Raw genomic sequence first — 11,718 nt, forward strand, 5'->3', positions numbered from 1 at the left:
TATTCTTTCACATCAAATAAAGCAGCCGACTGTGGCACATCCTTAATTAATATATATACAGACTAATATATAAACGTACAATTAAAATAACATATCAACGATCACTTATATATTTCAATATTGTGACATTTCAAACTTGTCCATAGGTTTAAAGAGATGACGGTTTTCTTTAATTAAGGTCGCCTGTGAAACTTTTGTCACCATAAAATTTTTTAAAGCTCATCGCAACTTTCAAATGATGAGAGTTTTAAAAGCTTGTTACTAGAACCTGATATTCTAGTTAAAACACATTCATTGAAGGGTCATTCATCAAAGACTTAGTATCATATTTGATATATTATTGTTTTTTGTTGATATACCTTTGTTATTACAAATTTTAGAGAAGGCAGCCAATAAGTTTGATAATACCCAACACAAAAAACAACACAAACCAAAAGATGTCAAACGCTGATGACTTAGACGATGGATTAGTTTACGACCTCGAGTCTGATTCTAATGATGCTCAACAAGTAGATAACCTACTCAACGATGTTGACGGAGCTAGTGATGTTGAAGAAGCCACTGAGGTATCAACAAAGAGAAAGGTAGAAGAAGATGACATAACAGAAATTGCTAAAGATACTGAAGAAATTCCATCAAACGATGAAGAACATCTATCGAGGAGACAAAAGAAACTGAAAAATTCTAAATTGCATCAAAAGAGGAAAGAGGAGCAAGCATATGAAGTAAATTTTAAGAAACAACTCCCAAAATCTGATACTAGCGGAATTGCTGACTATTTTACTAAAATCATTAGAGAGAAAAACCCTGATTTGAGTGCTCTAGAGTTAGAAGAACTATATATCAACAAGAGTAATTTCATTACTACTGAAAAATTCGAGAATGATCGTGATTTGGCTAACTTCCCAGACTTTATGGCTCAATTCTCAAAATCTCCCAAAGCAATTATATTTTCCATGTCTAATATGAGAGTAGCTGATGTGTCAAGAAGTTTAAATTCTGATAACAATTGTATAAAATTATTTGCTAAGAACAAACTTAAAGAAGATGTACAAACTGTCAACGAGGTATTTGAAGGAAAAAATAAAAGATTTAAGAATACGAAATATTTTATTGCTACACCAACTAGAATGGATAAATTATTGGAAACAACTGATCTATTTTTCCAAGGTAAAGATAAATTGGATATAATTCTAGATGCATCATACTTAGATGCAAAGAACAATTCGTTATTGTCTTCAGAAAATTCGGCACTATTGATCAAAGTGTTAAAAACTATTTTAGATAAGAAGAGTTCTGTCAAGATACTACTATATTAATTATAGAACCTACGTTTAGATTATACCGTCTATTAGAATAATTATTAAAATGCAAAATGTTAAAACAGAATATTATATAACCAACCATATATGTTATCTATAAGTTCAGTACTTAATCTCTCTCTAGTAAATACGTCCATATATAGTAATGCAAATAAAAGTCCAAGTGTGTATAATTATTTGCGACTTCATTCAAAGTCCATAAAAACCTTTCTTTGGGTAATATTAATTTATTTCAACTTAAATTTACCTCAATCTTACTTATCTTAGCTTGTAGTGGTTCTAGAAGTGCTTTTAATGGAGCCGCTCCTTGATACTGTATTCTCAGAATTCCTTCTAGTAGTTAACTTGGGAGTTTGTTTTACTATGACCCTATCTGTCATTCTACGTTGTCCTTGTTTCCAATTATCAAAGTCGATCAAGGCTTGCATGCAGCCCCATTCAGTAATTTTTTTGCTTAACCAATGTAAATTGACCGGTTTTGTCAAATAATCGTTACAACCTGATACCAATGCCTCTCTTTTATCCGTAAGAGAGTTCGAAGCAGTGAATGCAACCATAATTACTGGTGCCCCTAGAACAGGTTTTTCCACTGATTCTACAATTGACAATGATGAAGACGATGCCATTGGGTTTCGTATTCCAATTCCTTTTAGCTTTTCACATTCCCTAATTTCCTTTGCTGCATCGATACCTGACATTACTGGCAATTGCAAATCCATGAAGATTAGATGTATACCACCTTCTTTCCATTTTTCAACTGCTTCACGACCATTTTTTGCAATTCTATAAGAAATCTTATGTTTTCTCAGGAATGAAGCAAGAATGGTTTGATTGATAACGTTATCTTCCACGATCAACACAGTAATATTTGGAAAAACTTTTTCACTGTTGAATTTAAATTCAATAGGTGAAATCATCTTATCAGTTGAATAACTTAATGAGTTAAAAGATGGATCTTTAAAATTTGAAGATGAATTGGTTCGATTTTTCAAAGTTTGATCCCCAGGTTGTTGATTTATATTTTCATTGGTTTCATAAACATTCTCAATATTGTTGGATATAATATCTTGTTCTGACTGAACCATGTCATTAGTTGCTTTATTAATTGTAGAATCCGAAGTCCCTGACTTGTCTCTTGTATGTGCTTTGATGAATTCTGTATCCTCTATATCTTGAAAGTTTTCTGGTAACAATAAGACACCCCGAGTAGGATAACCATTCTCGAGCTGTTCTTGTTCTTGTGTCGGCGTAGTTAAATTATTGCCATTTTCGTCATAATTTGGTATTATTTCATACTGTCCATCTTTATCCACATTATACGGATTTTCATTATAAAGATCGGTATTCAGTTTATCTTCTACGATTAGTGATTGCAGATATCCATTATCGATATTTTCTCCAGCAGCTGTTGGGTAATTCTGTTCATTAAACTTTTTCGGATCTACGTTTACTTGTGCTGATTGCTCTTTAGATGTACCCTCATTTTCCAATTGTTGTATGTCGGAATTATGAAATATCAGTAAGGGTTCTGCAACACTTTGTGAACCAAGAGGGCCGAAAAGTCCTGTGTAAACGTTTCTCACCATTTCATCTGGTGAAAATATAATGCCGTAAAGATTTTCATCTATTAACTCAGTAGTGAATTTCAACCGTTTTTCCACTGTTTCGGGAGATGTGAATGATCTCTCCATGTATTGGGATAGATTATTCGAACGATGTTGTAGATTATGCAGATTCAAGTTCGAAGAACTTGCTATTATGGAAGATGGAGATAATCGAGCATTACTCGAAAAAACGTCGCTGAACTTATCTCGATTATTACAGGTGGAATCATTAAGTTGTATTATATTTTCCGATTTCCCAGCGTCATTTTGTTTTTTCAGCTCTAAAGGAGTGAGAAACTTACTATAACCTGCAGAAGAATCACCATTGCCAGCAGTGATAATTTTAGGTCCCAAGTTATTTTTTGGTAACGGCGATAAAGTATCCCCTATGTTAGATTTAAAGTCAAAATCAATAACCCCTAACGAAAACGTAGTATTATCATTACAGGAAGCCCATTCCAAACTACTCAATTTGAGCAGAATCTTAGTCTTCAGATCATCAATTGTATCGGAATCTGAAAATACAATTGCGGTAGGTTGACTATAAATATTTTGATTTCTCCTATCATCCAATTTAACCCAAATTTTCCAGCCCATAACAGAATTAAAAGGTATTGTATCCAAAAATAAAGGTGAAAGCGGCTTACGTCTCTCAACAATATCACTTTGCATGCTGTATATCTAAAAACCACAAACAAACCACAAACCACTAGGCAATTGTTCTATCTAAACGTGGAATTGGGAACTTTCCTTTCAAATAATCTTTTCACTATAATGTAAAATAAACTGTTCTAGCAATGCCTCGGTTCTATCTAAATAGAAACCTTAAAAGAAATATGGAAGGCTCTCAATGCAACACACGGGTATTAAATCTTGTTGACAGGAGCCTGATGGTGGTTATAATACAATTAGAACTACATATTCATCTTTTAATAGTTATTCGTGCCTCTTAATGCCCAATTTCATGTTTGAAGTTTCTTGAAAGTTGAGCGAAACGCAGTTCGTGGATTGCGATGAGGCAGAAGGTCAAACATTTGAGCTTGTATGATGATATATTGATGATTGAACAAGTTCATTAGTCAAAAGGACAGTTAATTAATCACATAAGTGAGATCTGAATTGTGTGGTGAAGCTGTGTGAGATCTGGTGCTTCTGTCCGTATTATTTTCTTTATCAAAGACCATGAACTAGGGGACAGAAAGAGAGATAGCGAAAGTAAGAACAGATTCGGTTTTGATTATACTGCACCAGAGGTTTATAGTAGTATGAGCGACGTTGGCATGGAAAATCGTTCACGAGGTGTTGAATTGGTGAGAGATGAATTGGGGAGGTATCTTTTACAGTATTTGTTATTCTGCCAAGGTATCTGTAACGAGTCATTTATGTTGCTTGCCTTAATGAGATTGCATTTGACTGATGGCAGTTCATCGGATGATTTCTATAGATTGAATATGGTCGAATTGAACGCAGAGTTGGATGCGATCATTGACCTGGTGAATGTCAAGCTAGATAAATTAAAATTCAAAATCTGCAAAGTGAGCCATCCACTGGGTAAAGATGAAGTGTCGAGCTACACGAAAGACGATATCGAGAAATTGCTGCTTGCAATCAATGATGATTCGGACGAAGACACTCTGTCGAAGGATGTCATACTGGAGTTTGCTAGCCAGGTACAGGCGAGTAACAAGTATTACGTATATGTGAATCTAGAATCGGACAAAGAGACAGAACTGGCGACTACGTATACTGTGAAAGAAATCGAATGCATGAAGAGGTTGATCAAGATGATGGTGAACAACTCCACACGACCACGGGAGGTGGACACCACAGTGCGTGCGAACCCTGTATTCAAAGAGATAAAGAATATGTTGTCGAGATACGAGCGGGATAGAGGAGGCGACACAGAGGAGGAAGTCAATGTTCCGATGTGGACTTCGTATATTAGTTACCAAATCGGTTCCACCGAGGCTGCCAGCAACATGGTGATGACCTCCACTGAGACTCAGGTGTTTCTGAATACTTTATGCGCCGACAAATGGTTTTATAGGACTCGTAATGGTCGCTATGGACTTGATCTGAAAGGTGCATTTGAATTACAAGAATACCTCAGGGATACATATGAGTTACAGCTGTGCTCCGTTTGCAAGCAAATAGTGCTGCAAGGGATATTGTGCAATGACAACACTTCCTTGGCGCCAGACAAGCCGACGACTGCTAAATGCAATTCTTGGCATATCGATTGCTTTCACCATTACATAACACATATAAGCCAGCAATGCGAAACTTGTGGGAACAACCTCCTAGAAAATTTAACGTACATATTATAGTATACACAGAGTACATACACAGATACATGCCACTATTATTTACAAGCAAGATTGAAACATCCCTTATTTCCTTACACCTTTCTTCTCGATGAAATCTTTTGCTTCATTGATCTTTGTAGCAACATAAGGCGAGCCACCTTTATCGGGATGATTAGCCAACATGATCTTCCTATGCACGTCTTTCAGAGTCTTCTTATTTAAGTTGGATTCCTTGAGATTCAAGATCTGCAAAGCTTCTCCCATATTCATCTTTGGATCGAAACCACCTTTTAAGAATTGTCCAGAACCATGCTTACCTCCATTAATTCTCACTCGTACGGACTTGTAAGCCCCGGCAAGCATGTAAACAGCAAAAAACCCACCAACACTACTAATTACAGGATGATCGCCCATGTAGGTAACCATCCTATCAAAATACAAATCCATCCCAGACTTCTTCCCCTGACCGTGGACACCCATGTCCAACTGGGGCCCATTAACCCTATCTTCACCAGAATTCTGCGACATAAGGACTCACTAACGCTTTTTAATGCTCTTGTCCATCAAACGAGACACACTCTAAGGCATGCATACATGTCTCCCAACGTATAAATATGCATGTGCAGACACCCAAAAACACCAATTATCTGAACTATCATCAGCTTTCCTTTCTCATTTATCGTTGTTATCATCTGAACTTCCAATTTTTGAAGTTCAGAATCTCATCGCCTCTGCAAAAAACAAAAAAATTTTCATCTCATCTCACTTTTACATAACTTCGACTCTACAAAGTAGTGAGGTTGTTGGACATATTTGCAATATATAAGTAGGATTCTATAGTATTTCGAATAGAGGCTCTCTTGTTTGGTGTTTGTTGTTATAGCCAAGTATCTGATTGATTAGAGACCTGCCCCCCAGCGCACGACAGTCGAGTAAAATAAGTTCACGATGAGAATCTACCAATGTCACTTCTGTTCATCTCCTGTGTATCCAGGTCATGGGATCATGTTTGTCCGTAATGATGCTAAGGAATTCAGATTCTGTCGTTCCAAGTGTCATAAGAATTTCAAACAGCGTCGTAATCCACGTAAGTTGAAATGGACGAAAGCTTTCAGAAAAGCTGCCGGCAAGGAGTTGGCTGTGGATTCGACTTTGACTTTTGCACAGAGGAGAAATGTGCCTGTTAGGTACAATAGAGAACTAGTGGCCACCACTTTGAAGGCCATGGCCAGAATAGAAGAGATCAGACAGAAGCGTGAAAGAGCCTTCTACAAGAATAGAATGAAGGGCAACAAGGAGAGAGACTTCCAGAGAGATATGAAGCTGGTGGAGTCCAACCCTGAATTGCTGAGACTCAGAGAAGTTGAAATCGCAACTAAGTTAGCCAAGGAACAAGCAAGCGAAGAAGAGGAGGAAGAAGAGATGGAAGTCGATTCAGAGGAAGAGGAGGAAGAACAAAGAGAAAAGCAAAAGATCTTGTTGAAGAACAAGAAGAGAAATTCAAAGAAGATCGCATTCTAAGCATTTTTGCAGACTATATATACAAGGGAATACAATCGAAATCAGGACTAAATCATAACCGAATCGTTCCGTTCTATTTCAACCGAGCAATATAATCATTTTGTACACTATATAAAATCATAATATATATACATATATTACCTATAATTACTTATTCATTTGTGACAATGACATGAACTCTCCACCTTCAGTACTATGCAAAAACTGTTTAAACGTATCAATCTCTTGTGTCGAGATGGAACAGATGTCCAACACCTCAAGAGTACAAATCATAGATTCATCAACGTCTTTCTTGCACCAGATCGATGCTCGCACGTCCACAGGATCAAACAGTCTCACTGCATTGTCTTCTGCAGAACCAAACCTATTCTCGAACACCGGTTCACTGACATCCAATATCAATGTGCACCCCTGCCCAAAATCAGGTAATGTGTTCAAACAAATTTGACTGAAACTCCCATCAGTACCAGCACGGAAATCGACCACTTGAGCAAATGCCCGCACACGTACAGAGGGAAACCAGCTCCCAGTGTCAGTCAAATCACTCACCAACCTCTGTAGTTTCTTGAGATCATAGTATATCGAATCCATTGAGATCAAACCAACAGCTATAGTGCACTCTCTGATGCAAGCACGCTTGGCTGGGGCAACCAATGGACGCTTATATGGGATAACCATACGATCGTGTCTAGATATAAAGTAGACCAAGGGAAGGCAAGTTCAGTTGGGGAGTGGAGGGGGTGTGTTCGATGTTGGTGTTTAGTGTTTACAAAAAGTGCTTTAAGACCTCATCAAAAGTAAAAAGAAAATTCGACAACTGCAGGATTTGAACCTGCGCGGGCAGAGCCCAAAAGATTTCTAATCTTTCGCCTTAACCACTCGGCCAAGTTGCCGTTAGAATTGCAGTGTTGGACGTTACAGGAGCTAAAACACTGACCGATTTGGACGAATGACATCAATAGCTTGTGAGAGTAGAATGCCTCAATGCCTCAGTGAGATCTTTACTTGGAACAGCCAAGTTCAATTCATTGAAGCTCACCGGTTTGCAAAAGACTGAGCCATAAAGAAATCCACCAGGTAGTATTAACGGTACGGTTACGGTATAGTTTTGATCATCAGGACAGGCAGTTCCCAGCAAAAACATAAAAACAAAGTACTCTGACCTAAACTAAAGTGGTTACCAAAGCTGCAACCGTCCGGTGCACATGAACATGCCCAATGACCTTTCGCTCATCCATCTATCTCATGGTCACCACAACAATTGCATGCTCATCGCATGCTTTGAATTTAAAAAACTATTATAAGACAACAGCAGCAAACTATATAAGCCAGTGTGCATTGACACATATAGAACTATACAAGTCAGTTCAACGGGAGAGTGAGCACTGAGGATGAAGTTAGGCATCATACCGTACCAGAAGGAGACAGACTTTGTTTACAATGACAACAACTCCACAGCTAAACCGAACTGGCCAGTTTTCGACAAGATGCACACTTATGAAATCGATGGGGAAGCGGTGCAATTCGTTAGACCAGAGGATGTACCATTGAACAAACGTCATTTTGTATATAGGACGTGTGCTCCCAATACGTTGTTCACTGAACTGGGGTATGCTTGTACGGAGTATCCGTTTAAGAAAGCAGGCTTTAACATGATGGACCGATCGAACGTCATTTGTTTAAGATCGAATTCCAACGATACAGTGAGTGTGGGTGAAGGAGAAGGTTGGAGAACCAGCAGAGCCGATGTTTGCATTAAGGAAGGTGTTTGCTACTGGGAAGTGGAAGTGTGCAAAGGTGGGCTAGATGAAGCGTTGTTGGGAGGAGCTGAGGATACTGTTTCTCCAGACCTGAGCGATGCAAATAAGAAACAACATAAACGACACAAGAGAGACCTGATTAACATGACTTCTCATTTGCGGTTTGGTGTCTCGAGGAGAGAAGCCAGCCTGGAGTCACCAATTGGTACGGATTGTTACGGGTACGGTGTCAGAGATATCTCGTTTGAATCGATCCATGAGGGAAAAATAATGCAAGTTCTAGCGCAAACAAAGGAGCTGAAAGCAGGAGATAGAATTGGATTTTTATTGAAACTGCCACCTGTGGAGACACAGATCAAACAGGCACAAGAGTACACTGCTAGAAAAATAGAGAAATTGATTAAAGAATCTAATGGTCATACAAACGAAAAAAACATGGAAAATGAAAGCGGTTCTACACAAAGAAAGAAGGCAAAAGCTGCCCCAACGTTCAACGATTTTGAGAAAGCTCTATTGGAAGATATTGATCACTCCAATGTGATCAGAGATAAAATCCCAATCAGATATAAAAACCAACTTTTTTTCGAATCAACCGATTACGTGAAGACCATAAAACCTGAATACTATGCATCAAATGAAACAGACGAACATGCTAGCGAAGAATATGCATTGGAAAACTCATCGTTGGGAGTGTATTTGAATGGCAAACCTCTCGGAGATGCGTTCAAAGATCTAAAACCATTCCTACCACCATTCAGCGAGTTACAGTACAATGAGAAGTTTTATTTTGGATACTGGAAGAACGGAGAGGTAGTAAACGAGAACGACACCAGAAACTATGATACTATTGAGAACGTCAACAAAGCAGTCAACAAGAAGAAAGGTCTGATACTGAGAAATAAGTACGTCAACAACAACAGTCTTGGGTACTACCCGACAGTGAGCTGCTTCAATGGAGGTACCGCAAAGATAGTCACGCATAAAGAAGATCTGAAGTACTATGACACATTAAAAGAAACCGACGTGAATACTCTGGACACACTGTTCATGGAACAAGTCGCCGAGGATATAGTATGGGATATAATCGATGAGGTGGAAGAAACAGCAAGCCGTTGATATCACTTATATACTCTACATAGAATACATGTGAAATAGTCAATATATATACCATCCATTCATTCATTCAATGCAGCTGCTCAAACAGGCTTGTACTTACAGTTGGGCGTTGCTTGCCCTTAGATGCTGTCGTTACCCGCACTACACATCGAAACCCAATGGATTCGCACTGTGAAGTATAAAGGAATTAGGGAAACTGGGAAGATGAAGATCAATATTTTATTTGGAATGGTATATAAAGAGGGGGGTTACAAGGTTATAGGTGAGATAGTAGAATAACCTCCAGGTGCTAGTACTATCAAAAGAACAAGAAGATTATAAACGGCGTTTTTATTAAGAAAAAAAATAATGTCTAATTCTGGAAATGAAACCAGTGCTGGAGAGAGCCGTGATGGAGAGAAGCGTGATGGGGAGATCATTGTGAAGGGAAATAGGGAAGAGTCGAAGTACATGTTGGATATAATTGTTTCAGATCCACAGAAACGGAGTCCCGATAATGGTTCTTCGTCATATGTCACGTACCAGGTGTCCACAAAAACGAATAGACCATCATATATCAGGAACCATCAATCATCTGGCGGTGATGAGGAAGAAGGAGGAGCAGAGGAGGTATTAGTTGTTGTCCACAGACGGTTCAGTGACTTTGAGCTGCTTTACCATGTCTTACTGAACGACTATCCTACATGCATTATACCTCCTCTACCTAACAAGAAGATATTCCAATACATCGCCGGCGATCGCTTCAGTAACAGTTTTACGCAGAAGAGATGCCATAGTCTTCAAAACTTCCTGAGAAGGATTTCCAAACACCCGATGCTGAGCCAGTCCAATATGCTAGAGTTTTTCTTGATTAGCAGTGACTGGGAAGTGTACAAGAAGAAACTGAATGGAACGTTTTCCAACGTGATCCATAATAACAACAAGGAGGAGATGACTGAAGTGATCATGAATGCGTTCAAGTCTGTACACAGCCAGAATGAAATGTTCGTTGAGATCAAGAAGAACACTGAGAAGTTCGAGAGCAACATTTCCAAGATCGACAAGACGTTTTCGAAGATAGTGAAGAAAAATGAGCTGATAATCGACGACTATTTCAAAGTTCACTCGAACTTCAAGGACTTGCAAGAGGTGATGACAGGGGAGGAGCCAGAGGGCAACTCACTGCCCGAGAAGATCAAGACCTTCAACAGCGGTGTGATCAAGTTGTCGTACAGTCTGAACGATTTGAACAAGTTTTACTCCTTCGAGTTTCTAACTGACATGCGCAACCTCGAGCAATACATCAACAGTTTGAAGTCGCTGATCAAACTGAAAGACCAAAAACAAATCGACTACGAGGAGCTCAGCGAGTACTTATCTAAATCCTTGCACGAGCGCGACACGTTGCTACGGACGTATTCGCACGGATCCGGTGGTGGCGACATGGCTGGCGCCATTGGTGGTCACACCAATGGCAGTGGCGGCGGCGGCGGTGCCGCCGCCGCCATCTCTACCACCACCGACGACGAGGACGCCCACGCCAGCCACCGCGGCTCCACTACCAAAACAAGGAGCAAGTACCTACTGTCGACAACGAACAATTTCATCACGAACAAACTAGAAGAGATAGCGGGATTCAACCAAGAACAAATCAAACGTGACAAGCTGAAGAGCCTCGAGACAAAAATCGAGAGTCTGACGGCGGAGGTGCGCACCAGCAAAATCGTCACCGAAGAATTCGAAGCCGAATGCCTTGAAGAGATCAAGCTATTCGAGAAGATCAAAAACAATGAACTGCGACAATCATTGAACAACCTGGTCGACCACAACCTCCAGTTCTACGAGGATATGCACAAGACATGGTCCACCATCAACAGCTCCTTGCAAAGCCACTCCTAACCCCACCTCCACACCGCCGATGGGCCTGTCTGCTGAGCTGCTTTTGTGTCACCATCGGACCGACCTCCCCCGTCCGTCTCTGACGTCTCTGACGTCTCTGCCGCTGTCGTCGTTGCTGTTACCCGCCGCTGTTACCCGCACGTTCCAGCAGCTTCCAGAAGGACGACGACGGCGGTCCACGGCGTCTCTGCTCGTACATCACGACAACGCA

The 11,718-nt window shown here is 39.7% G+C and overlaps 8 protein-coding genes and 1 non-coding gene across 9 annotated transcripts; 5 read left to right on the forward strand and 4 right to left on the reverse strand.

Annotated features, from left to right (window-relative positions):
* Nucleotides 1–437: 437 nt before the first annotated feature.
* Nucleotides 438–1,319, forward strand: CMS1 (Cms1p; the record flags this gene model as incomplete). The annotated part of the gene is made up of 1 exon (XM_003688251.1): nucleotides 438–1,319. One exon carries the CDS (start codon nucleotides 438–440, stop codon nucleotides 1,317–1,319), a length of 882 nt encoding a protein of 293 aa, XP_003688299.1.
* A 266-nt stretch (nucleotides 1,320–1,585) lies between these two features.
* Nucleotides 1,586–3,598, reverse strand: SSK1 (mitogen-activated protein kinase kinase kinase SSK1; the record flags this gene model as incomplete). The annotated part of the gene is made up of 1 exon (XM_003688252.1): nucleotides 1,586–3,598. One exon carries the CDS (start codon nucleotides 3,596–3,598, stop codon nucleotides 1,586–1,588), a length of 2,013 nt encoding a protein of 670 aa, XP_003688300.1.
* A 593-nt stretch (nucleotides 3,599–4,191) lies between these two features.
* On the forward strand, nucleotides 4,192–5,253 carry NSE1 (Smc5-Smc6 complex subunit NSE1; the record flags this gene model as incomplete). The annotated part of the gene is made up of 1 exon (XM_003688253.1): nucleotides 4,192–5,253. The coding sequence occupies one exon, from the start codon at nucleotides 4,192–4,194 to the stop codon at nucleotides 5,251–5,253; it is 1,062 nt and encodes a 353-aa protein (XP_003688301.1).
* Nucleotides 5,254–5,316: 63 nt separating this feature from the next.
* PAM18 (Pam18p) lies at nucleotides 5,317–5,760 on the reverse strand (the record flags this gene model as incomplete). Its single annotated transcript, XM_003688254.1, has 1 exon — nucleotides 5,317–5,760. The coding sequence occupies one exon, from the start codon at nucleotides 5,758–5,760 to the stop codon at nucleotides 5,317–5,319; it is 444 nt and encodes a 147-aa protein (XP_003688302.1).
* A 420-nt stretch (nucleotides 5,761–6,180) lies between these two features.
* Nucleotides 6,181–6,753, forward strand: RLP24 (ATPase-activating ribosome biosynthesis protein; the record flags this gene model as incomplete). The annotated part of the gene is made up of 1 exon (XM_003688255.1): nucleotides 6,181–6,753. The coding sequence occupies one exon, from the start codon at nucleotides 6,181–6,183 to the stop codon at nucleotides 6,751–6,753; it is 573 nt and encodes a 190-aa protein (XP_003688303.1).
* A 147-nt stretch (nucleotides 6,754–6,900) lies between these two features.
* Nucleotides 6,901–7,344, reverse strand: TPHA0N00890 (uncharacterized protein; the record flags this gene model as incomplete). The annotated part of the gene is made up of 1 exon (XM_003688256.1): nucleotides 6,901–7,344. One exon carries the CDS (start codon nucleotides 7,342–7,344, stop codon nucleotides 6,901–6,903), a length of 444 nt encoding a protein of 147 aa, XP_003688304.1.
* A 220-nt stretch (nucleotides 7,345–7,564) lies between these two features.
* Nucleotides 7,565–7,646, reverse strand: TPHA0Ntrna14S. The gene has a single exon. It is a non-coding gene; the product is annotated as a tRNA-Ser (tRNA).
* Nucleotides 7,647–8,144: 498 nt separating this feature from the next.
* On the forward strand, nucleotides 8,145–9,629 carry BRE2 (Bre2p; the record flags this gene model as incomplete). The annotated part of the gene is made up of 1 exon (XM_003688257.1): nucleotides 8,145–9,629. The coding sequence occupies one exon, from the start codon at nucleotides 8,145–8,147 to the stop codon at nucleotides 9,627–9,629; it is 1,485 nt and encodes a 494-aa protein (XP_003688305.1).
* A 348-nt stretch (nucleotides 9,630–9,977) lies between these two features.
* Nucleotides 9,978–11,507, forward strand: SNX4 (Snx4p; the record flags this gene model as incomplete). Its single annotated transcript, XM_003688258.1, has 1 exon — nucleotides 9,978–11,507. One exon carries the CDS (start codon nucleotides 9,978–9,980, stop codon nucleotides 11,505–11,507), a length of 1,530 nt encoding a protein of 509 aa, XP_003688306.1.
* Between the last annotated feature and the right edge of the window lie 211 nt (nucleotides 11,508–11,718).

This window comes from Tetrapisispora phaffii, chromosome 14 (assembly GCF_000236905.1).
Source record: "Tetrapisispora phaffii CBS 4417 chromosome 14, complete genome".
NCBI classification, from domain to species: Eukaryota; Fungi; Ascomycota; class Saccharomycetes; order Saccharomycetales; family Saccharomycetaceae; genus Tetrapisispora; species Tetrapisispora phaffii.